Below are 24,262 nucleotides of genomic sequence, written 5' to 3'. Positions count from 1 at the left end.
ATGGGGGGGGCGCGGGGCGTGAGATCGCGCGGGTCGTCGCGGGGCGGCGGGGAGGGCAAAAGATGGGCCGCGCGTCGTGGTCGGCGCGCGGGGCTTTTTTTACGCGCGCGCACGCATGCGCGCGGAGGCGGCGGGCGGCGCGCGCGCGCACCTTGCGCGATGAGCGCCTCCACCTTGTCGATGTGCCCCCCGGCGCACGCCGCCGCGAGGGCCTCCGCCGCGTCGTTCGATACCGCCGACGACATGCCGGCCGTCCGTCGCGGTGTCGCGCGCAATGACCCCGGCGGAGCCCTCGGCCTCGGGAACCACGGACGGACGGACACGACGACTACTGCGGCGAGCGGTGTGCTGGAAATCAAGGAGGGCCGACGGTGCGGGAAATTTTTGGTTTTGGTTTTGGCGGCGGGGCCCCGGAGAGGAAAGACGCGCGGACGCGACGCGCAAATCGATCGCGTCTCGCCGCACGCCGCGCGACGATCGATGCGTGTTGTTTGTTAATAAAACGAATCACGAGCGAGCGAGCGCGTCGTCCGCCGCCGCCGGGACCCCTCTCCTTCCCTCCCGCCGCGACCCTCCGTAGCGTCGTCGCCGTCGTCGTCGTCGTCGTCGTCACGGCGAATCGTTCTCCGACAGTCTCCTCGCGACGGACGACGACGGCCGAGCGGTCGCCCCCATCTTGACGCCGCCCGGGTTCGAGATCCTGCTCGCGCGCGTCGCCTCCACCTCCTCGATCGAGACCGGGCGCAGCTGCGCGCGGGAGACCCGCACCGCCCCCGCGCCCGCGGGGGTCGCGGGCAGAGATCCACGCCCGCCGCCGCCGCCGCCGCCGCCGCCGCCGCCGCGGAACATGCTCGATAACTTGTCCGTGCGCACCGGCAACGGCGGAGACGCCATCGCCGGGAGCGCGTCGTCGTCGTGCACGTCCACGTTCGGCGGCGCGTTCCTCTGCGACCGCCGGTTCTCGCTCGAGAGCCGGTGGACTTGCTCCTGGAGCGACTGCGCCGCGCGGCCGCTGCTCTCCAGACGTTCCTCGAGCTTCGCCGCGGCTTCCTCCATCTCTTCCCTCTCCGCGAGGAGCGCCTTCACGCGTCGCTTCAGCTCTTTGTTCTGCGTCTTCATCGCGCCGTGCTCTTTCGTGAGCACCGCGACTTGCGTCTCGCGGAACTCCATCTGCGACCGGAGATCCGCGGCGGCGGCGGAGACGGGATCTGGATCCGACGGCGGCGTCGAAGCGTCCCCCGCGCTCCGCGGCGACGGCGCGGTGCCCGCCGCCGCGGTCGCGCCCGACCGCATCTCCGCAGCCTCTTTCATCGCCGCCGCGTTCGAGAGCTTCAACAGGTACGCCTCCTTCCGGCTGTGCTCGCGCTGCAGCTCCGTGACCCTGCGATCGTACTCCATCTCTTTCATCCGGAGACCAGACTCCATCTCTTCGATCGCGCTCTGCGCGTCCGACAACTGCATCTCGAGCTCCGCGGCTCTGGACTGACCGTCCCTCTCGTGAAGCTGCAGCGATACAACCTTATCGAGCGCGACGGATAACGCCGCGCGCGCTTCCGCGCTCCCCAGCTCGGCGACGGCGTCGCCGAACCGCGAGAGATCCGCCGCGCCGCCGCCGCCGCCGGGGGACCCCTTCTTCCGCGCCGCGCCCGGCCGCGCCGCCGCGTCGCGGTCTCGCAGCGCGTCCGCGAGCGACGCGGCGACGTACTCCGCCTCCGCGTCGAGGCCGTCGATGCGATCCTCGAGCTCGCGGAGCGCGCGCTCGTCCTCCTCGGGCAAAACCCGTCCGGATGCGATTTTCGATTCCAGCGACGCCGTCCGTGACGCCGCCGCTCGCCTGCGATCTCTCAATTCCTCCGCCCTGGCGAGTTCCGCGGGCGAGGCGGCGTCCCCGAGGCGCTCGATCGCGCCGAGGGCGTCGTCCAGCCCGTCGAGCACCGCGACGAGCTCGTCGTGGTCGCGCTCGAGCGACGCGGCGACGCGCTCTTTGCGCAGCTCCAACGCGTCGCGCTCTTTGATCGCGGCGTCTCGCTCGGCGGCGACGGCGACGCGCTTCGCCTCCGCGCGCTTCAACTCTTCCTCGCCCTCGCGCTGTTTTAGCGCGCGCGCGGTCTCGCGCTCGATGATCTCCGCGAGCTGCTTCACGTCGACCGCGACCGGCGCGGTGGGCGGGCGATCGCCAAAGCCGCCGACGCGCGACCCGCCGACGCCGACGCCGCGCGACTTGACGTGCTCGCCGTACGCGTGCGCGCGCTCGCGCGTGCTGAGCTTCCTCCCGCTCGCGGGGCGAGGGCTCGGCGACGGATCGTGTCCGTCGTCGTGCGCGTCGTCGCCGCCGCCGAGCAGCTGCAGCTTTCGCTGCGCGGCGGCGAGTTCGTCGGTTTTTTTCCGCAGCGCCATTCGGTGCCTCTCCTTGTCTCCCTCGAGTTCTTTGATGCGCTTCATCTGCGTCTCCGCGTTCCTCTTCAGCGCGCCAATCTCGCGCGTCTGCTCCTCCTGCGCCGCGTTGTTCGCCGCCTCGCGCTCTCTGAGCTTACGCTTCAGCGTCTCTTGCATCGATCGCATGCGTCCCACCTCGGTCTCGAGCTCTCTCACCTTGGCGACCGATTTCGTCTTCTCCTTTTCCGTCCTCAGCGCGTCCGACTCGGACTTTTGCACTTGAAGCTTCCTCAGCTGGCCTTGCACCCTGCGAACTTTCTCTTCGTACTGCTCGCGCATGCGGCGCTTCTCTTCCGCGCCCTTCGCGACGTTGCCGTCGATCTCCTCGAGCTCGACCCTGAGGCGTTCGATCTCGGCTTCTTTGCCAGCCTTTTCCTCCTCGAGCGCCCTCATGCGTTGCTCGTACCGGTGCGTCAAGCGCTTCGCCTCTTGCTCGTTCTTCTCCAGGTCTTTGATGAGCTCCTCTTTGTTCTCGATGTTCACGTTCAACTCGCGAAGTTGTCGCTCTAACGTCTTCTTTTCCGCCATGTACAGACGCGCGCGGTGGTTCGCTTCTCGTTCGACTTTCTTCTTCTCGCGTTCGATGACCGTCTTCTCGTCCAACAGCGCTTCGCGTTTCTCCGCGCGTTCGGTGTCGTTCACGTGCGCGTCGTCGTCGAGCTCGAAGACCGCCGCCGCCGCCGCCGCCGCGTTCGCGTTCGCGTTCGCGCCCGCGAGCAACGGCGTCGCGGGGAGGCTGCCGGTCGCGGGCGCGGGGGGCAGCCCCGGCGGCGGCGTCTTCGCGCCGCCGCCGCCGCCCGCCGCGAGCGCCGCCGCGAGCTCCTCCTTGTGCCTGCGCTCCTGCTCCGCGCGCTCCGCGGACGCCTCCCTCGCCGCGCGTCGAAGCTGCTTGATCTCTTTCATCTTCTCCGCGAAGATCGCCTCGTCTCTTTCCAAGTCTTCTCTCGCTTCGGTCAACTTGGCGTCCTTCTCGTTGACTTCGCCCTCCTTGGTCGCGAGCTGTTCTTTCAAGTCTCGCAACTGTCGGAGGTACCCCTCGATGACGCCCTTCCCCGGTGAACTCGGCGTATTCGCCGCGCCGCCGTCCAAACTGTCGTTCAAGTGGTCCGTCTCCGGGGCCTCGCCGCCGGTGATGAGGTGACGCGCGGACGGCGACGCGAGCGCGGCGGCGGCGGCGGCGGCGGTCCGCGTCGCTCGGCGACGGCAGCGCGCGTCCGCGTCTCCTCGCCACCGCCTCCGCGCGCGAGGACTCCGGCGCGGCGGCGACGAACCTCGCGAACGCAGCCTGGCTCACCTCGCCGACGTTCGCGAGCTCGCCCGCGAGTACGAGCGTTCCCGCGATCGCGCCCTCGAGCTGCTCGACTTTGATGCACGCGACGTCTCTTTCCGCGCGCGCGCGCATCGCGTCCTCTTCCGCGGCTTCCACCGCGGCGGTGACCTTCGCGAGGACGGATTTCGTGCGCGCGAGCTCCTTCTCCGCGCCCTCCGCGGCGTCCCTCAGCGCGTTCACGCCGTGCTCGTCCAGGCCGGCGATGACGACGCCCGCGCCGGGGCCGAGGCCGCTCGCGCCCGTCGCGCCGCCGCCGCCGCCCGCGCCGTCCGCGCGCGTCGCCGCCAGCTGCGCCGTCGCGGGGTCCCTGTTCACGATCACCTTGTTCCGAATGTTCCTCGCGCGCGCGGCGTACTTCAGCGTGCTTAACGTCTCCTCCAAGTTTTGATCCGCGGTCGACACGCACGCGATCATGCACGTCCGCGAGTTTCCCCCCAACGAGTCTTGAAGCAATCGCGTGAGTTTACTCTCTCGGTACGGCACGTGCACGTGCGTCTTCGGCGGCGGCGCCTCCCCTCGCGCGGTCGCCAACGTCCTCTGCTCCTCCCCCGCGAGCGCGCTGATGACGTTCCCGAGCGCGAGCAGCCCGCTGTTGATGTTTATGCTCTCCTTGAACCGCGCGCCGATGGCGCGCGTGCGCTTGTTTCTCTCCGAACCCGCCAAGTCGACGAGGTGGAACTTCGCGCTGCTGTACGCGCCTCGGTTCGCGCGCATGCGCTCTCGCGTCAGGTGCCGCTGCTCCAGGATGATCGTGAATATCGCGTGCGAGCGCGACGATCCGGCGTTCATGCTCGTCGCGCCCGTCGTCCGCGCGACGGAGCCGTTCTCCAGCAGACGCAGCATGTCGTCGTACGATCGCGTCCGCTCTTCGCGAATGCCGCTCACGACGATGGCGCCGTCCGCGCGCTCTCGTATCGAGATCCCCTTCGTCGGCGTGTCCGGATGCAGCAAGTCTCGCACTTCTTCGTTGTGGACCTCTAAGAAGGCGCATCGCACGACGCACTCCGATTGGCCTCTGAGTTTCTCCGCGCCCGCGAAGACGTCGGAGATGACGCGAGGGATGATGCCCACCTCGTCCTCCGTGAGCGCGTTGGACGCGGAGGAGCCCATGGTGTACGTCTTCCCGCTGCCCGTTTGTCCGTACGCGAAAACGGTCGCGTTGTAGCCGTTAAAGCACGACTCCACGAGCGGCGACACGAGGTTTTCGTACACCGAGCACTGCTCCGCGTCCGGGTGGTACACCTCGTCGAAGTGGAACCGTCGGTTCTTCCCGAGGACGACCGTCTTGCCGTCGGGCGGGTACGAGAGGCACTCCCTCGCGCGCTCGAGGCGCTCTTTCGCGACGAGCGGGCGCGCGCGCACGGCGACGCGCACGGCGAGGTCCTCCCCGGGGTCCGCGTCGGCGGACGGCGTCTCCGTCGTGGTCGTGGTCGTGGTCGTCGTCGTCGTCGTGGTCGTCGTCGCGTCGGAGGGCGCGGACGACGCGCGGATCTGGATCTCGCGCTCGCGCCGCGCGGCGTGCCCGTCGCCTCCCGCGTGCGCGTCCGGCGCGACGGGGAGGCCGCCGTCGACGGCGTCCAACCCGCGCGGATCCGCCCACGACGCGTCCGCGCCCATGCCGCCCGTCGTGTTCGGGCCGCGCGCGCGTGGATGCGACGCGCGGGTATCGTTGACCCTGGGCCTGGTTTTTGAACTTTTTGGTCGCGGCGGCGAGCGCACTACGGAAGTACGCCGCGAAAACGTACTCTGACTGTTTGCATGTGCGTCCGTACGCGCCCGCGGTCGTCGCGACGAGGTGCCGAAATTCCTCCTTCGCGTCTCTTCCCCGCCCCGTCGACACTTCGCGCGTCGCGACGACCACGGCGCCGACCATGGAGTCGTTCGACGTGCACGACATCGACGATCTCGCGTCGTACGTCCCAGCCGGCGCGGACGCCAACGTCGGCGCCGCCGCCGCGGGCGCGGGCGCGGACGCGACGCACGCGTCCAGGCTGTCGCCGTCGTTCCTGCGCGCGGTCCACGACGCCATCGCGAGCGAGCTCGCGGAGGAGGGCGTCCCGATCGCGCTCTTCTACGCGCTCTTCACGTGTTTGCTCGCGCTCCTCGTGACGATCGCCGTCAACGCGCTGTTCGGGCGGTTCCTCTTCGGGAAGACCGCCGGCGAGACCGCCGCCGCGTCCGCGGCGACGTCCAAGCCCGGGAGCGGCGACGCGGTCCTCCTCGCCGGCGCGTGCGGCGCGGGGAAGACGTCGCTGCTCATGGCGCTGAGAGGGAGCGCCTCGACGCTCGGCACCGTGACGTCGATGGACGTCAACGACGCGAGCGTGACCGTGGAGGACGCGCGCGGGAAGAAGACAAAGAGCGGGAGCGCGGCGACGACGACGAAGCGCGCGCGCGTGGTCGACCTCCCGGGGCACCCGCGGCTGCGCGCGAAGATCGACGCGCACGCGAGTCGCGCGCGCGGCGTCGTCTTCGTCCTGGACGCGGTGGACTTCGCGGCGAACCGCGGCGAAGTCGCGGAGCGCCTGCACGCGCTGCTCGCGGACCCCGCGATTCGCAAGAGGCGCGTCCCGTTCCTCGTCGCGTGCAACAAGTCGGAGAAGATCGCCGCGCACCCGGTGGACTTCGTGCGGAAGCGGCTGGAGAAGGAGATCGAGACGCTGGTGCGTTCTATCTTACACTGGTTCCCATACGATCGCGTCGGCGTGGTGAACGCCGTTTCTTAAGGACTTTTCCCTGCGCATCTCTCCGCTCATCCCTCGCTTTCAATACCCGCCCTCGACGCCTTTCAACTCCATCTGACGCCTTTGAACTCCACCCCGACAGCGAGGCGCGAGCGACGGGCTGGAGGACACCGGCGACGCCTCCGGGGGGGGGCCTAAGCGCGCGGCGCCCATAGGGATCGAGGGAAAGGCGTTCGAGTTCGAGCACCTGAGGAAGAGCACCGCGGTGGACGTCGTCGCGATCAGCGTGCACGACGGGGACGTAGAGGCGGTCAAGGACTTCATCGCGCGAGTGGCGTGATGAGCGAGACGACGAGCGTGATTCTAAGTTGTGGTTTTTTTTTTCAATCGAAAAACGCGCCCCGTCGCCGAGCCGTCGCCCGCGGACCGGACACGTCCTCCGTTTTCTATCGTACTAGTACAGACGACACGTCTCCTCCTCTCCTCCTCGCGTCGCGTCGTGTCCTCGCTCAGATGAGGTACACTATTTAATGTATCCTTCTCCACTCTTCTCTTCGCGTCCATCGCGTCACGCGCCCGTCGCTCTCAGGTAATACACGAACGGCGTCGAAACCTTGTCGCACGATATGAGAAGCTTCGCCGTCTTCGGCGCGTCGTCGCCCGGCGTAAACTTCACCGCGATCTCCTTCTCCGTCTTGGCCGCGATCGTCTCCGTCCGCGCCACCTCGAACGCGGGGTTATCCGACGTGATCGTGAACTCGCACTCGGTCGCGAAGACGTTTTTAAACGTAACCGCCCCCGCGCCGCCCCGCACGTCGATCGGCCCGCGCGGCTTCGGCGGCGTGCACCGTCCCACCACCGGGCAGACGTACTCTCCCGCGTCCGCGGACACGACGCGCATCGTCGCCTTGACGCCGCCGCCGACGCGCTCGGGCTCGAACGTCACCTCCACCTCCGCCTCCATGCCGTCGTCCCCGGCGGGGTGCGCGGCGACGGCGGCTGGGCAGGAGAACTCCGTCGCCGTGTCGGGCGTCGTGAACGAGACGTCGTAGTCCGCCTTTTCGTGGTGAAAGTGCGTAAACTTGAACGCCTTGGTCTCTCTCTCGCCGAGCGGGACGCTGAACGTCAGCCCGCGCTCCGGCGGCGGCGGCGACGACGACAGCACGAGCGTGTACGCGAACGTCCCGAGCTCGTCGCACGTCAACGTGAGCGGAACCTCCAAATTCTTCTCTACGACGAGCGGTCGGTAGTTGACGTTGAACGTCGCCTTGCTCCTCGGCTCGATCGTGATCGACGGATCTGTCGTCGCCGTGCGGGACTCGCACGACGCCGCGAGCGTGACCGCGACGTCGAGCGGGTTGTGCAGCGTGATCCCCGCGCTCGCGCGCATTCGGACCGTGCTGTTGATGTCCACGACGCGAACGACGTCCGCGGGCGTCGACGTCACCGACACGTCGTAAAACGCGTACTCCGTCGTCTCATCGTTCGTGAACGTCACCTTCGCCCTCGTCGTGCCCTCCTTGTGCGAGTAAAACCCGAGCTTGTACTCGCGCGTCGCGCCGCCGGGAACGTCGAGGTAGTCCGGCCCTCTGAGCGTCGTGGACGGGTCCGGCGCGCCGTCGATCTCCACCGTCGCCCTGAACCGCTGCCGCCGAGGGAGCCAGTTGCGCACCGAGAGCGACACCGCGCCGGGCGACTTCGCCTTCACCTCCGCGCTCGCGCTGCCGCTCGGCTCCGGCGCGTCCGCGACTCCCTCGAGCGCGTGCGCCTGAACGGTGCCGTCCGGCAGCGCGATCGACAGCGTCGCGTGGTGCGCGGCGTCCTCCGTGGACATCGCCAGCGGCGCGTAGACGACGTCGTACGTCGCGTCGCCGCCGGCGGGGACGACGATCACCTCCGACCCTCGCCAGTGCTCGCACGCGCCGCCGGTTCGATCCCCGCCGCCCTCCGTCTCCGTCGTCGCCGTCGTGAACGTCGGAGAGAGGGTCCACGGCGTGTCCGTCGGGTTCGTCACCGAGATGGATTGCGTCGCCTCGCTTCGGACGTTGACGCGGAAGGAGAGTTTATTCTCATCCGACGTCTCCGCCTCGGCGCACGCGCCGGTGAGCGTCATCGACAGGTCTTCGCCGCCGTCGACGACGCACGGGATCTTCTCCGCTCGGATATCGTCCGAGAGTTCCGCGGGGTGGAACGTGATCTCGATCTTCGCGTTCGTGTCCGGCGCGACGACGCCCGTGTGCGGGAAGATCGTGAAGTCTCTCGTGAACCTCGACCGGTCGAACGTAAACTTCGTCGGGACGTCGCCGGTGTTTTGCAGCTGCACGCGCCTCGTGGACGCGGCGCCGAGCGTGCACGTGCCGAACGCGACCGTCTCCGTCGTGAGCTTGAGCTCCGTGCCGAGGCACGCGCCGGAGAGCGAGCACACGACCCTGGGGACGCCCTCGACGATCACCTTGACCTCCTCCGTAAACTCGCGCTGACGCCTCGCGGGCGCGTACGTCAAGGACACCCCGCCGACGCCCCCGCGAGGGATCACGATCGCCCCCGCGTCCTTCTTCGTCGCCGGCGTCACGCCGTGCTGCTCGAGCGCCTCGACGCACGCGTCGTCCAAACGAATCGTCGCGGGGAGGCGCGATCGGTTGACAAACTTGAACTCGCGCGTCGCCGACTGCGTCGCGCGCAGGCGCCCAAACGGGACGTCCCCGGAGACGGGGCGATCGATCATCTCCACCCTGAGCGGGACGCCCTCGCCCTTGACGGACACGTTCACGACGTACAGGCCGTTCACCTGGAACGGCACGACGGTCGAGTACCGCTCGGCCGCGTCGGGGGTGAACGTCAGCGGCACCTTGGCCTCCGCGCCGGGCTGCAAGCTCGCGGGGGAGTCGCCCACCGCGAGCCACGGCGAGGAGGCGTGGTCGAACAAGCAGTCAATCTCGTACGGCTCCTTGTCGTTGTTCTTCACGACGAGGTCGTGCACGAGCGGGGTCATTCCCGGCTTGTGCACGAACGCGGCGCCAAAGTCGTGCGCGTGGCACGAAAACTGCAGCTTCGGTCGATGTCCGACGGCGTTCAAGGCGAGCGCGTACCTTCTGCCGTTCACGATGGCGCACGTCACGGGATAGTCCACCAACGACGCGACGCCGTTCGACGCGTACTCCAGCTGGCACGTCAGCCGCTCGCCCTTGCCGACGGTCGCCGTGGGCGGGGTGATCGTCACCCTCGGGTTCGGGCCCGCGTCCCAGGCGAAATCGTACGAAATCTCCCCTCTGTTCACGAACGTGATCTCCCGCAGCACCCTCTCGTTCACGAGCACTTGCCCCAAGTCGAGCGCGTTCTTCCCGGGCGCGGGCGCGAGCGTCGTCGTGTTCACGCCGCCGACCGCGGGGACGTCGAGCTCCACGATCTCGTGGATCGCGTAGCCCTCGCCCTTGACGTTCAACGTCAGCCGCGTCGGCTTTTTGTGCACGACGGCGGCGACGTTGAAATTCAGCGCCTTCTCCAGCCCGGGTTGGAACGTGATCGAGACGGGCACGGACGTGTGCGGCGCGATGACCCCGGTGTCGGGTTCAAACCTCAGCGCGGGTCGTTTCGGCCTCTCCCCGACGAACCCGGGGAGAGGTATCTCGTACGTGGACTTATCCAGCGTGAACCCGAACGGGATGTGCTCGTTGTTGTGCAGATACACCGTCTCGACAACCTTGGACCCCACGAGCGTCTTTCCAAAGTTGATCGTGGAGACGTCGAACGCGACGGACGGCTCGACGACGTTCCCGACGAGGCAGAACGGCACCTTGATCCCTCTCGTCTCGATCGTAAAGTCGAAGAAGCTCTCCGCGAGGTCCTCCGTCGTCGGCGTGTACTCAAAGACCATCTCGTATTTTTTCCCGGGCGCGATGGTCCCGCCCGACGTGAGGCATCGAAACGCCGACTTGGGCGCCGCGGGGCCGGAGGACACCGCGTCCCACTTGAACTCGTACGCGACGGACGTCGGGTTCAGAACCATGAACCGACGCGTGTTCTTGACCCTCGTCCCGAGCGATTCAAACTCGAGGACTTTCGTCATCGGGTCTAACGGCCCGGTGTCGCCGCCGGGGCCGGGAAGGCCTACGGCGCGTCGACCGGACGACAGGTACGAGCTCTCCGCGAGCTCAAAGTGGCACCACGGCCGCAACACCTTCCCGTTCAGAGGCACGGAGAGCGGCGTCATCCCTTCGCCGAGGTTCGTGTTCGGGAACGCGCAGACGAGCTGACGCGCGCACGGCATGACCTCGGTCGGGGAGAACCGCACGGTGATCGTCGCCGTCTCGCCGGCGTCGACGTACCCGCTCGCCGGTCGAATCTCAAACGGGCCGTCGTCGATCTCGCCGCCGCCGGGCTCTTGCACCTGGAAGTCGTAATCCAGGCGCGCGGTGGACGCGTTCTTCAGCGGGAACGAGAACGTCCGCGTCTGGAACATCATCGTCGGCCGGAACGCGATCGGTTTCACGTCGCACTCGAACCGCGCGTCGTCCGCGATCGCGAAGGTTCGCAACGTCGTCGTCTTCGGCGTCTCGCCCTCCGCGAGGGTCGAGACGTGGTGCGGCTCCGGCGCGGGCTGCGCGACGGTTCGCGTCTGAACCGGCGCCGGCGCCGGCGCGCCATCTTCGCCGCCCTCGACGGGCGGCGCCAGCGGCGGCGCGTCCTCCGCGCCCTCCTCCGATTCGACCGGGACCTCGACGTCGACCGTCTTCGAGTCGTCCCAATCGATCGCGGGCGCGGGCGTCGGCGGCGGCGGCGCCTCGCGCTCCGCCGCCTCCGGCGCGGGCTCGACGTACTCGATCGGCGTGAGCGTCAACCCCAGGTCTAGCGCGTCGTGCTTGACCGCCTCCTTCGGGGTGAACGTCACCTCGATCGCTTTCGAAGCGCCGACGTGCAGGTGCCCGACGCGAGGTTTAAACGTGAAATCCGGCGGGTTCTCCGCGTCCTCCTCCGGCCACTCGAATCGGACGTGCTTCTTCGCGACGTTCTTGATATAAAACGTCACCGACCGCGCGTCGCCGATCGGACCGTCGTCGAACCTGAGCTCGTCGTCTAAACCCTCGGGCAGGCCGACGAAGACGATCTCTTCTTCGTACCCGACGCCGGCGACGGAGATGGTCTGCGACGCGAAGTCGTTGTCCTTGACGTTTAATCGCAGCGAACACTCGCGCTCCCCCGCGGCGTCCCCGGCGCTGAACGTGACCCTCACGACGTGCGCCTTGCCCGGCGCGAGCGTGACCGTCTGCCCAACCCCGAGCGCTTTGAAGTGCTCGGAGAACGGCATGTCAAGCCGGCACGTCGCGGGGACGACGCCGTTGTTTCGAACGATGATCGGCTTCGTGATCGACTTGCCGAGCAAAAGACGCGGGAACGCCAGCCGCGGCTTGCCGTCATCGGACAACGCGCTCGGCTCCTCCACGGAGACGTGCGGGAGCGTGCCGTCGCCTCTGACTTCGCAGCTGAACTGCTTCGTCTTCGGGTCGCCGCCCTCGCGCACGATCGCGTCGAACGTCGCGGCGTACGTGGTCATCTCCTGAGGGAGGAAACGCGCGCGGATGTACCGGTGCTCGTGCGGGGGGATTTCCAACGTCTCGGGGGAGATCGTGATCGGAAACGTCGACCCCTCCGGGGTCGCGTCGTCGCCTCTCGGCTTGACCGTGAAGTCGACCGTGCACTGTACCTTGTTCGGGTTGGACATCTTGAAGCTCGCGACGACGCCGCCGCGTTTGGTGAACTCGGCGTCCGTCTCCGGCGGCCTCTCCGGGTCATCGCCGCCCTCGGGGGGTTCCGCCGCGGCGCGCGCGATGACCGCGCCGAAGGAGAACACCTTGTCCCTCTTCGCGAACACGCACCCCTCCGGCGAGAACGGATCGAGCGCGGAGACGATCTTATGCTCCTCGAAGATGTTCCCGACGTCCTCGCAGTCGATGCCCGGGATGCAGCTCTCGCCCGCGATCTCGTACGGAATCCCGAGCGGCTGATCGGAGGGGTCTCTGTCCGTGACGTCGATCCCCGCGAGCTCGGTGAACTTCCGGTCGTTCTCCGCGGCGAACACGACGGTGATCGTGACGTTCTCCCCGGGATCGATCGTCCCCGTCGGCGGCGTCACCGTGAACGCGCCGAGCTCGAGGCTCTCGCCCTCCGTCTTCGGCGGCGGGCCCGGTTTCTTCGGGTTGCCGTCCTCGTCCAACTCGGGCTCCTCGCCCTCCGCGAGCGTGCCCGCGGCGCCGTAGTTGAACAGGTTAAAGTCAAAGGGGAACTCGCCGACGTTGGCCACCTCGAACGTCTTGGGCTCCGACGTCGTGTTGTACAGCAGCGGGCCAAAGTTCACGCCCTTGAGCGGGGTGATCTGGTACTTGGTAAACGCCGCGCGCAGCGACACGCGAATCGGGACGCGGTCGCGCTTCGCCCCCGTCACCGGCTCGGAGATCATCAGCCCGACGTCCGCGTTGTTCACGAGCGTCACCTCGCGGTCCAGGAGTTTGTTCGCGTTGAACTTGACGATAATCTCCGCGGACTCCCCGGGCTCGACGTCGCCTTCGCCGGGTTCGAGCGTCAGCATCGCCGCGGTCTTCGCGTTTCGAACGTCAAAGGCGTAACGCACCGCGTACTTGCCCGCGTTTGCAAACGAAAACGTCCTCTCCGCCTCCTCCGTCGCCTTCACCAGCCCAAAGTCGATCCCGGACGCGTCCTCCTCCTCGCCCGGGTACTTGACGTCGATGTCGATCGTGAACGCCTCCGCGGTGAGCTTCATCGGGTGCGACCTCGCCGCGGGGAGGAGCGACTTCTCGTCGAACACGTCCAGCGTGAACGCGAGCTCCGCCTCCTTCGGTTCCTCCGAGCTGAACGACATCTTCACGAGCGTCTCGCCGAGCGCCGGCAGCACGCCCTCCGTCTCGGAGATGACAAAGTCCGGCCTCGGCGGCGGGGGGGGCTCCGGCGCCGCGGCCGCGTCCGCCGCGGGCGCCTCGCCCTCCGCGGGCGGCTCCGCGGGCGGCTCCGGCTCCGCGGGCGGCTCCGGCTCCTCCGGGGTTTCAACCTCGGGAAGGTTGAGCTTCCACCGCACGGGGAGCAACGTCGGGTTCTTAATCACGAGCGTCTTCGTCTCCTTCGTGCCGCACAGCAAGCGCTCGAACTCGACGAGGAGCTCCTCCGGCTCCGCGTCGAGGTCCTCTTCGGGCGCCGGCTCGGGCGCCGGCTCGGGCTCGGGCTCCGCGGGCGGCGCGCCCTCCTCTCCCTCCGCCGCGTCGGCGGCGGGTTCGCGCGTCTTCTCTGGCGGCGCGGCGGGCGCGGCGTCCTCCTCGTCCGCCTTGATCGCCAGCTTCACGCGGGGCTTCACGCCGACGCACGACACCGGGAACTCGAACGGCGTCGGGTTGTCCACCACGGTGGCGACGACGCGCGCTTCGCGGAGGCCAACCTCGCGCGCGGTGGCGACGACGACGAGCTCGCGCGTCTCGTCCACCGCGAGCGTCGCGCGCTTCGGGGACACCGTAAAGGTGGGCTTCTTCTCGTCCTCCGCGCCCGTCTCTTCGCCGGGCGCGGGGACGCCCTCTTCGTCCACGGTGAAGTCCACGGTGAGGTCGAAGAGGCCGTTGTTCGTGATACGAAACTTCTCGACGTTTTGCTCCGGGTCTCGCTCCTCCGCCGGCGGCTCCGCGGGAGGCGCGTCGTCGCCCTCCGCGGGCGGCGCGTCGTCGCCCTCCTCGGCCACCGGCGCCGTCGACGCCCCCGCGGGCGCGGGTACGACCACCTTCGGGCGGTCGCACAGCAGCGGGCCGAACTCGTACTTCCCCGGGATTGTCGGGTCTTTGGAGATGACGAACGTCTTGCGCACGTCCGGCGAGGACGGTCGGACTTTCGTCTTTTTGTAGTAGACGTTGCGGTAGTTGTCCGAAATTTTCGGGTAGTCGCACGCGCCGCTGGCGCCGAGCTCGACGCCCCGCTTCCCGCCGACAACCTCGAACCCGATCTCCTCGAAGAAGTTCCCGCAGTCCTCGGACGTGAACCGGATCACGACCTGCACCGCGTTCCCCGCGGGGATGATCCATCGCGACTTTTTTTCCATCACGACCTCCGGCTCCTCCTCCTCCTCCGCCGCCGCCGCGTCCGTCTCGGTCGCGTCTCCGTCGGCGGCGGGCTCCGCGTCCGTCTCGGCCGGCGCGTCCGCGGGCGGCGCGCCCTCGCCGTCCGCCTCTCCGGCGTCGGCGTCGGCGTCGGCGTCGGCGGCGTCTTCCTCCTCCTCGGGCCCGAGACCCGGCCAGCGCGGCTGAATCGCCGGCGTGAGAATCTCAAAGTGCGTCACCGCCCTTCTCGGGAACCGATCCGCCGGACGCTCCACCACCTCGTACAACTCCGGCGGCGGGACCCACTCGGGCGGGTGCGGCGGCATCGGCAGCGCGCACGATTCCATCCCGAGCTCCACGACCGCGTCGAGCGTGAACTCCGCGAGGTCGTTCGTGTCCACGACGCACACGATCGCGTGGTTATCCGGCGCGCCGGGCTTGCCGAACAGCGGAAGAATTTCCGTCATCAGGACGCGGTGCGCCTCCGCCTCCGCGGCTTTCGCGTACTCGTACGGCTCCTCCGGTGACTCGGCGGGTTCCGCCTCGGCGTCCGCCTCGGCGTCGGCGTTGGCGTCGGCATCTCCCTCCGCGGGCGGTTCGGCCTCGGCGGGAGGCGCCTCGGCCTCGGGCGCGGGCGCTTCGTCCGCGTCGGCGGCTGCGTCCGCGTCGGCGGCTTCCGCGTCCGCGGCCGCCTTCTCGCGCTTCCCCGCCACCTCGTCACTCACGTCGAGGGAGATGACCGTCAGTCGCTTGAGTCCGTCGCCCTTGAGCACGAACACGCCCTCCTCCATCTCCGGAGGCGTCCAGTCCTCTGGCGCGTCCTCCGGCTTCTCCGGCGGCGCGGCGTCCACCATGGCGAAGCCGAAGGCGGCGGCGAGCGCGGCGGCGACCGTCGCGGGCGCCGCCTTGCTGGACGCGACGCCGTCGACGAGGAAGCCTGACTCGGAGTACCGCGCCGCGATCTCAGCCTGGAGGACGGCCGTCAGCGTCGCCGACTTGAGTAAGCCGTCGCTCGGTTCCTCCTTCTCCTCCTCCTCCTCCTCCGCCGTCGTCGTCTCCGCCGCGTCGCCGTCGCCGTTCTCCGCGGGCGCGGGCGGCGTCGTCGTCGTCTCCTCGACGACGACGTCGCCCTCGAGGACGAGCGGCGCGAGACCGAGTTCTTTCCTCACCGCGTCGCCGACGGCGCCGAACGCCTCGGCCGCGGCGTCGACGCACTCGTCGACGTTCAAGACGGGCACGAAATATTTCGCGGCGAACGCCTCCGTCGCGCACGGCGACGCGAAGGGCGCGGACGTCAGGAGGATGTTGTGCGTCCCGTCCGCGTCGAGAAGCGGCGGGGCGGCGTCCTCGGGGGAGCCCTCGCCCTCCTCGGGGGATTCGAGCTCGCCGACTTCGCCGCCTACCTCTTCCGTCGCGGGAGGCGGCGCGTCCTCGCCGGCTTCCGCGGCGGCGGCGGCTTCCTCCGCCTCGCGTCGCTTCGCGTCCGCCTCGAGAATGTGCGGCCAGAGGCCCTCGCCAGCCTCGCGCGTGGGCAGCAACAACCGCGCGCCCTCTTTGCCTTCCTCGAGCCCCTCCGCGTGTCTCAGCGCGTCCTCGTCCGCGAGATGCCGCGCGTCGAAATCCGGACAAAACACCTCCACGTCCTCCTCGCCTTCGTTGACGAGCCACACCGTCTTCTCCCGCACCACTGGCGCGGACAGCTGCGGCTCCTCGTCCTCGGGCATGTCCTCCGGCCTCGGTCGCGCCGCGAGCGCCGCGATGGCAGCCTGCGGGAGCACGGACCCCAGGTCGAGCTCGGGCGGGTCGCACCGCACGCCGAGCGCGTGGCCGGCGCCGACGCACCGCACGATTACGTTTTTCGGGTTGTGCGAAACCTTAATCGCCGCGTGATAGTTCCACCCTCTCGGGGGGACCCAGTCCGGGGCGAACTTGCACTTGATCGTGACGCGCTCCCCGGGCTCGAGCCGCCCGCGCGCGGGCGCGAACTTGAACGGCGGCGGCGGGTCTCGAACTTGCCCGTACGCCACCTGCTGCCGCGGCGGGCGCTTCACCCCCCAATCGCACGCGACGATCTTCTCGTTCACGAGCTGAAAGTACATAACCTTGGCGTGCCCGACCCTCACGTCGCCGAAATCGAGCGTCTCCTCGGACGGCGTCACGTCCGGGACGGTCACGGTCGCCTTCAGCGTCACCATCGCTCGCGGCGCGCCCTTGACGTAGACGGGCACCTCCACCTTCAGCTCCCCCTCGACGACGTGCTCGAGGTTCGTGTCGAGCGTCAGCGAAACGTCGGTGAAACTGTACCACGGACCGCCCGTGAGTTTTGGCATCTTCCGCGGCGCGACGGAGAACCCGCCGGCGTCGAGCTCGTTTTGGTCCCACCCGAAGCTCATGCTCTGCTCGCTGACGTTCTGCACGCGCACGCGCTTGTGCAGCACCGCTCCCTTGGTGACGTCGCCGAAATCCCAGACGTATCGCGCCGCGACGACGGGGACGCGCGCGCCGTAGTTCCACGTCTTGGACGATATACCAACCGGCGGCGCGGTGATGGCGACCATCGCCGCGTCCGCTCTGCGCTGCGACGCGAGCGTGCTGGGCCGCGCGCTCGCGCTCGGCGCGCGCGACCGCGGCGGGAGCGAGCTCGGGCGCGACCCTCTCGGCGGGCCGGGGCTGAGACCCAGGCCCGGCGACCGAGGCGGCTGGGGCGGAGAAGACGACGACTCCGCGGGAATCTCGCCGCGTTCGATCGCCGCGGCGCGCTCCGCGTCGGCGTCTCTGCGATCCTTCTCTCGGCGCAGAAGCTCCGCTTTCAGACGCAGTCGGTCCGCCTCGTACGCGATCTCCGCGTCCGTGGGGTGGTACTTCCCGTCGTCCGCGATCTCGCGCTCGTCGACGGAACCCGCGGCGAAGCCGTCGCCGCCATCCCCGACGCTCGACGCCCCGTCCTCGCCCCGTCCTCGCGCCGTCGCGCCGTCGTACAGCATCCGCGTGTTCCACGTCTCTCGCATCATGTCCGGGGTGAGGCCGCGGTTCGTCGGCAGCGTGATCGGCCGCCAGTTCGACGGCCGCCAGTGTTTCGGCTTCTTCGGCCGGTCGCCGCGCGTCTTTCGCAACATCTCGTGCTCGATGCTGCCGTAGCCAGTCTCGTACCCGTACCCGCCGTCCGCGACGTTCGCGCTCCCGGGGCGCCACTCGTTGTGCGTGTTCGATCGTAACGCGTGGAGGCCCGTCAGCGCGGTGGTTCGAAACGGCGTCGTCGTCGCCTTCGCTTCCGCGTCGGGTTTCTTCACGACGATCTCGGGGGGTTCCTCGACGCCGCCGCGCAAGTCGAGGTTTAAGAGGTCGGAAGGGCCGAGCTCTCGTAACCGCTCGGTCGCTTCCTCGATGAATTTCTCCGCCTCGTCGTCGACGTCCCTCGGCAGGCTCAGGGCGATCATCTGAAAGACGCCCTCGCCCCTGATGGCGATCTCGATCGGCTCGAAGTGCGCGACGTCGACGGTGAACGTCTCGAATATTTTCTCCGGAATGCCCGGGGAAAACGCGAGCGTAAACGTCATCGACTCCCCGGACGCGAGCGACCCCTCGGAAGGGAACACCTGAAGGACGTCTCGTTCCATCTCCTTCACGTTCACCTTGAACGGAAACGTCACGCGTCCGGTGTTCAGGAGCGTCACCCCTCGCTCTTCCTTCTCGTTGAAATTCACGCGGCCGAAATCGACGGAGGTGACGTCGAGCTTGTACTTGATCTCCATGCCCTCGGCTTTCAGCGCGACTTCGTACGCGGGGCCGCCTTCGACCTCGCACACGGCGACCGCGCGAATCTTGCTGTGCGCCTGCGCAAAGTACGAAATCTCAACCTCTTCCTCCTCGCCCGGCGCGAGCTCGCCTCTGATTGGCAGGACGTCGAACACCTCCTCCGGCGCGGCCACCTTCGCGGGCGACCCTTCGATGTTCACGCGTCGTTTCGCCCCGGTTTCCCCGACTAAAACGCGCGAGATTCGAACGTTTTCTTTCACGAACAGCGCCGCGTGCGGGTCCTCGTCCTCCACCTCGAACACCCACTCGTACCGCGCCGGGCAGTGCGCGCTGCTGTTCCGAATCGTCACGTGCTCGCGCTTCGTCGTGTCGTTCAACACGGAACCGAAATCGATCTCCTCTCGCGAAAACTTCAAGTTCGGAAACGCGATCGACGCCTCCATCGCGACGCGGTCCAAGTGCGGGTTATCGTCGTACACGATCGTGATGTCGTTCGTCACCGAGTGACTCTTCCGGTCGCCGCGGTAGTCCGGGTCGAACGTCACGTTCACCGTCGCGCTCTCCTCCGGGTCGAGCGTCCACGTCGGCGCGTCCACGAAGAACGGCGGGACCGCGTCCAACGCGAAGCTAATCGGCAGCGCGCTGACGTTCTTCATCGTCAACGGCCGAGTCTCGCGGTGCTCGTGCGGGTTCGGGTCGTGCACGTACGTCCACGACATCTGCGATTTGCTGAACTCCATCAGGGGTATCGATACGGACGCGGACGCGTGGACGATCATGACCTCCTTCTGTTCCTTCGGCAGCGCGGCTTTGTTCCGGCACACGAGCGTCTCCATCACGTCGCCCTCTCTGTCCGCCGCGCCCGTCAAGGTGAACACGTGCGTGGACTTGGGCAGAAGCGTCTTCACCGGCGGGTCGATGCGAAACACGATGTCGTCCTCCGCGTTGTAGTTGTCCTTGTTCGACATCGCCTTCACGAAGCTCTCCTGCGCGTCGAAGTGCGCCTTGCGGTACTCGTCCGCGGTGACGTTGGTCCACTCGAGCTTCTGCGCGCGTCTGCCGTTGTTCGTCACCACGAGCTCTCTCGTGAACGGTCGGTCTTTAAACTGCGCGCCCATGCGCACGCCGTTGTCGACGTCCACGTCGTCGCACGTCGTCAGCGACCCGGTGCCCACCGCGCGCAGCGGGATCGTGAAGTCCTTCCCTTCGATGACCATGACGTTTAAGACGTCTCGCGTCTCGACGACTTCGTCTTTGAAGACGCTCACGGTGACCGGATACGACTCGCCGGGCCCCAACGTCTTATCCCTGACGTCCACGCTGAAGTCCGAGTCCGCGCCGCCGATGAACGTCTTCACTTCCGCGGGTATCAACGAGTCGTTCACGACGTAGAACGTCCGGTCGATCTTCTTCAGGACTTTGACCTCCTCGAAGTCGATCGCCGCGCGCCACTTCCCGACGAGGTCGTCCGGCTCGTCGGATAGGACGAGCTTCGGGCCTCGCGACTTGGCCTCGATGTTCATCCGCATCGGCCGCGCTTTCGAGCCCAAGACTCGCACGTCCACGGGCAAGACGACGTTCCCGACCATGTCCGTGAACAGCGTGAACGTCAGCACGACGACGCCGCCGCCCGCGATCGGCCCGCTCTCGGGCGTGACCGTCCACAGCGCGAGGCTCTTGCTCCTCTCGTCTTGCGGCGCGATGACAAACTTCGCGGGGAAGTCCGTCGGGTTCGTCAGCTCCACTCTGCGGCTGTAGTGATACCGCAGGAAGCACGGCCCAAAGTCGAGCGACGGCGACGGCAGCGACAGCCGCGGGACGTTGCACTCGCCGAATATCGGCACCCTCCACAGGTGGTCGCCCACGCCCGGGACGTCGACGATCACGCTGTAGCCTTCGTAGGAGCGCGGCGTCGTCGACACGAGCTCGACGTTGACGACTTGCTTCCCGAACGGCAGGATCGTCCCGCTCTGCGGGAACAGCGCGAGCTCTCTCGCGCCGTCGCCGTTGTTCTCCGCGACGTCCTCGGGGACGCGCAGGTTGAACCGCATCGGGATCTCGCACGCGTTGTGCATCGTGAAGTCTTTCACGTACCGGTACCCGTACGCCGCGGCGCCAAAGTCAATCTTTTCCGCGTCCACGGAAAACTTCGGGCCGATGATTCGCCCGCGGAAGTCGATGGACACGGGCTCTAACGCGCCGACCATCGTCCACGTGAACGTCTCGTCGAAGTCACCCAACGTTTCGCTGCACAGCGTCACGGTGACCACCTGCGTTTGCCCGACGGATAAGACCCCCGCGCAGGGTTCAAACGCAAACTTCCGACCGCTCTCCGTCATCACCGGGTCTAACCGGTACTCCGCCTCGATCTCGCCGCGGTTCAGGAGCTCGACCTCGTACTGGTGCACCGCGCCGACGAAAATGTCCCCGATGTCTAAGACGTCGTACGTGAACACGCAAAGCGGCCCGACGGCGACGCCGCACAGGGTCAACGGCAGCCGGTTTTCTCTTCCCTGGACGTCGACGTAACACGTCTTCGAAATATCCGCCGCGGAGGAAGGGTGAAACTTCACCGTGACCTCCGTCTCCCCGCCAGGGATGACCTCGCCCATGAGCGGGTATATCGTGAAGTCGTCGTCCTCGAACAGGAGACGATCCGCGGCGAGAGCTTTGTCTAAACCGCGCGCGCGCGTGGCAAACTCCACCGCTTTCGCGCCGTAAATGTCATCCTCGCCCTCGCTGTCGCCGTCGCTGCTTCCTCCCGCGCCGCCCAGGCCAGCGCTCGTCGTCGCGCCGCCTCGGCGCTCGTCGTACGAGTCCGCGAGCCCTCTCAGCGTGTCCCCGAACGTCCCGGTGCATCGCATCCTGGCTTCGTCTTCTTGATACGCGTCGACGAGTTTCTTGACTTCGAACCGAACGATCTGATCGCTGAGGTTCACAACCTTGAACGTCCGCTGCGACGTCTTGTGAATGAACGTCGGCAGGCACTCGCACTTCCCGGAGGACAGCCCAACCTCGAGCTCGACGCCATCGCCTTTCAGGGCGACGACGACGGGGTCGAGCCCTTCGCCCATCTCGATCTCCATCTCTCCCTCGTAGACGCCGCACGCGTCGGGCGCGAACCCAAAGGTGACCTGCGCGCACTCGCCAACCTCCAGCGAGCCCTCGCTGGGCGACACGCTGAACGGCTCGGGGGCGAACAGCGCGAACTTGGCGGCTTTCGCGCCGACGTTTCGAACCGTGCGCGTCAGCGCGGACGTCCCTTTCGCCGCCGTCGGTTCCATGGTGATCACGTCCGGAAAGTCCAACGCGGGCTTGTTCCCTATGCACCGCACGGGGACGATGAACCGCTCGCGCTCGGTGCTGACGACGAGATCCACGGCGTAGTCTTCCTGGTCGAGCGGCGAGAAGATCACCTTGTACGCCACCTCCATCCCGGGCGCGACTTTCCCGGTTCTCGCGTCGCCGGATTCCACGTCGCCTTTTTTGTTCACCCTCTTGACGCTAAAGTGCCGGCTCCGCGGGTCCTCGACTTTGATCCTCCTCGGGACGTAGTCGTTGTTCCGGAACCACAGCTGCTGCTCGTACGTCTTAAACGCGTCGTACTTGTGGTACGACACCTCCGGCGGGAACGGCTGGAACAGCGGCTCGTCGACGTCCACTTTGCTCTCGACTTGATGCGTGTAGTCGCACATGTTCAGGAACTCGATGATCTCCGGCGTCGGTCGGTGGCCCGCGGTGAGGTTCTTCGTCGGCCGCGTCAGCTCCTTCACGTGCTGCGTCGCGGTTTTCTGCGCGCGGAGGAGGGTGGAATCGAGGTGGAGGGGGCGAGGTGAGCGAGCGAGAAAAAGAGCCGTCCGTCATCTCGCGCGAGATGACGAGACTGACGAACGACGACGACGACGACCGCGCGGCTCCGCGACGCGCGTTCAGACGCGAACGACGCCGCGTCGCGTCGCGCGGGACCTCGCGCCGCTCGAACGCGCGACCGCGAGGGGCGACCGCGCGCGCGCGACGCGATCGGCGCGCGCGAGAGAGACACCGATTTGGGACGGTCGTTGTTGCGAGGTTCGACCGCGACGCGCCTTGAGGTCCGCGCCCAGGTCGTCACCCGTCGTGTACGCTCGGTACTTGATGTGCGTCGTGTTCCTCGGAATCGGCGGGGAGTTCATGTCGAGTCCCTTGCCGCCGCCTTTCCCGCCGCCCGCGCCGCCCCCCATCGCGCCTCGCCTCGCGCCTCCGCGGTCAACCGATCAAATCAATCTAGCCGTGGTGCCAAATCAAGCCGACGCCCCGCGGCGGGGCGGCCTCGATCTCGCGACGCGCGGGCGCCGGTCTAACACCAGTCGCGCCTCCTCGAAGTGCGCGCGTACCCCGGACGCCGCTCGCGACAGAGCCCCTCCGGTCGCCGCCCAAGCGCCCCGGAGTGCCGTTTGTGCCGCGCGCGACGACGCCCGCGACGGTCTCGTTCGCCTCGAAGGTGGGCGACGGTGGCGAACAGTCGAAAAAATCAGACCCGGGTTCAATTTCACCGCGCGGAGTGGGTGAACTTCCTTCTCTTGACCCATCATGTTCACCGATCAACAGACGCGTTCGACCGCGCAAATTTTCTGCCGACACCGCGCCCGCTGCGCTGCGCGGGCGTTCCGGATAGAGAGCGACGAGGGCGTAAATCCCGTCGCGACGTCGCGCACTCTTCGTCACACGCGCGTCGAACGCACGCCGCGTCGAGAACGAAAATGGCGGGTCTTCTTTCCAGCATGGCGGGGCTCACTCTCACGGGTTCGTTCGCGGGCGCTAAGCTCCGGACCCCCACCGCGGCGCCGTCGCGCGTCTCCGGTGGCTTCCAAGTCGTCGCGGTGCGTGTGACGAATCTCCCTCGCCGCTCCGTCCGTGTCATTCCGCGCGTCTCGTCGCCGCGGGAACGCGCGCGCGAGGGCGACGCGAGGACACGGCGCGCGCGTATCGCGCGCGAACGCGTTCGCGATGCACGTCGCCGCGCGCTCGTCCGTCCTCGCGCCGTCCGAGCCGCTCGCGTCCGCCGCGCGTCGACGCAATTCACGCGCGCGTCCGTCGCGCGTCTCTTCAGGGTTAGGGTCTGGGTGCAGCGTGCGAAAAAGATGATAAGCGATAAGCCACCGGACCCGGACGCGTCCTCGCCTCGATGTTCCTCCATCCGCGACTGACTGACGCGCTCTCTCCCCGCCCCTCGCGCCTCGCCCCTCGTGATTCCTAAACCCTAACAGAAGAAGAAGTGGGAGAAGCAGGAGCTGAATAAGAACGGCAACCCGGTGCGGGTGTCGATGCACGTAAAGACCAACGACAAGGTGGTCGTCGTCTCCGGCGCGGATAAGGGCAAGGTGACGGAGGTTGTCGAGCTCTTCACAAAGTCCGGGGAGATTCTCTGCAAGGACGTGAACGTGAAGACGAAGCACGTGAAGCCCAAGGGCGAGGGGGAGACGGGTCAGATCATCCAGCGGGAGTTTCCGATTCATCACTCCAACGTGATGCACTGGTCGGAGGCGCAGAAGACGCGATCGCGGATCGGTCACAAGGTTGAAAACGGGAAGAAGGTGAGGTTCCTGAAGAAGACCGGGGAAGTGCTCGCGAACTGAGTCCGAGTGGGTGGAATATTGGGTGACGCGGTGGACGCGACGAGCGATAGGCGCCGCGGCGGGGTTAGACCCCGCCCGCGCGCACTGTGTGTAAATTTCGACTGAGACGCGGTTTCGAAAACGTACGTCTGCGTCGCGACGCGACCGACGGCTCCGCGAGAAGAGCGCAACGCGCTACGTCATCATGTGAAGCGAACGAACACGTGCTTATTAAACAGTCCTCGCTCGCTCGTACCTAAGCGCGCTCGGCGCGGTCGGAGCGCGCGTCGCGTCGTGTCGTGTCGCGCGCGACACGAACGCGGCGGTCGTCGCGCCCCGTTACCTCGCCTTTTTTTCCACCCGCGGCCTCTGTCG

General features: G+C 67.7%; 5 protein-coding genes across 5 annotated transcripts in view; 2 read left to right on the top strand and 3 right to left on the bottom strand.

Moving 5' to 3' along the window:
- The window catches only part of MICPUCDRAFT_62963 (uncharacterized protein), a gene marked incomplete at its 3' end in the record, with an annotated part of 2,170 nt that extends 1,902 nt beyond the window's left edge, over positions 1–268 (bottom strand). The window contains exon 1 of the mRNA XM_003061424.1: positions 152–268. Within this exon, the coding sequence (XP_003061470.1) occupies positions 152–245 (94 nt within the window). The 5' untranslated portion in view covers positions 246–268. The remainder of the gene's footprint in view (positions 1–151) is intronic.
- A 3,801-nt stretch (positions 269–4,069) lies between these two features.
- MICPUCDRAFT_4372 (uncharacterized protein) lies at positions 4,070–5,125 on the bottom strand (the record flags this gene model as incomplete). Its single annotated transcript, XM_003061423.1, has 1 exon — positions 4,070–5,125. A coding segment is annotated over one exon (1,056 nt), but the record flags the coding sequence as incomplete, so codon positions are not given.
- An 848-nt stretch (positions 5,126–5,973) lies between these two features.
- On the top strand, positions 5,974–6,429 carry MICPUCDRAFT_6535 (type II secretory pathway family protein; the record flags this gene model as incomplete). The annotated part of the gene is made up of 1 exon (XM_003061664.1): positions 5,974–6,429. A coding segment is annotated over one exon (456 nt), but the record flags the coding sequence as incomplete, so codon positions are not given.
- Positions 6,430–7,018: 589 nt separating this feature from the next.
- MICPUCDRAFT_48266 (uncharacterized protein) lies at positions 7,019–22,513 on the bottom strand (the record flags this gene model as incomplete). Its single annotated transcript, XM_003061422.1, has 2 exons — positions 7,019–22,084; positions 22,334–22,513. 2 exons carry the CDS (start codon positions 22,511–22,513, stop codon positions 7,019–7,021), a joined length of 15,246 nt encoding a protein of 5,081 aa, XP_003061468.1.
- A 483-nt stretch (positions 22,514–22,996) lies between these two features.
- MICPUCDRAFT_37566 (uncharacterized protein) lies at positions 22,997–24,025 on the top strand. Its single transcript, XM_003061663.1, has 2 exons — positions 22,997–23,152; positions 23,540–24,025. Exons 1-2 carry the CDS (start codon positions 23,054–23,056, stop codon positions 23,906–23,908), a joined length of 468 nt encoding a protein of 155 aa, XP_003061709.1. The 5' UTR covers positions 22,997–23,053; the 3' UTR covers positions 23,909–24,025.
- Positions 24,026–24,262: the final 237 nt, after the last annotated feature.

Source organism: Micromonas pusilla (genome assembly GCF_000151265.4).
Source record: "Micromonas pusilla CCMP1545 genomic scaffold MICPUCscaffold_10, whole genome shotgun sequence".
In the NCBI taxonomy this organism is placed as follows: Eukaryota; Viridiplantae; Chlorophyta; class Mamiellophyceae; order Mamiellales; family Mamiellaceae; genus Micromonas; species Micromonas pusilla.
Note: the sequence above shows the minus strand (reverse complement) of the source record. Positions and strands in the feature narration are given on the sequence as shown.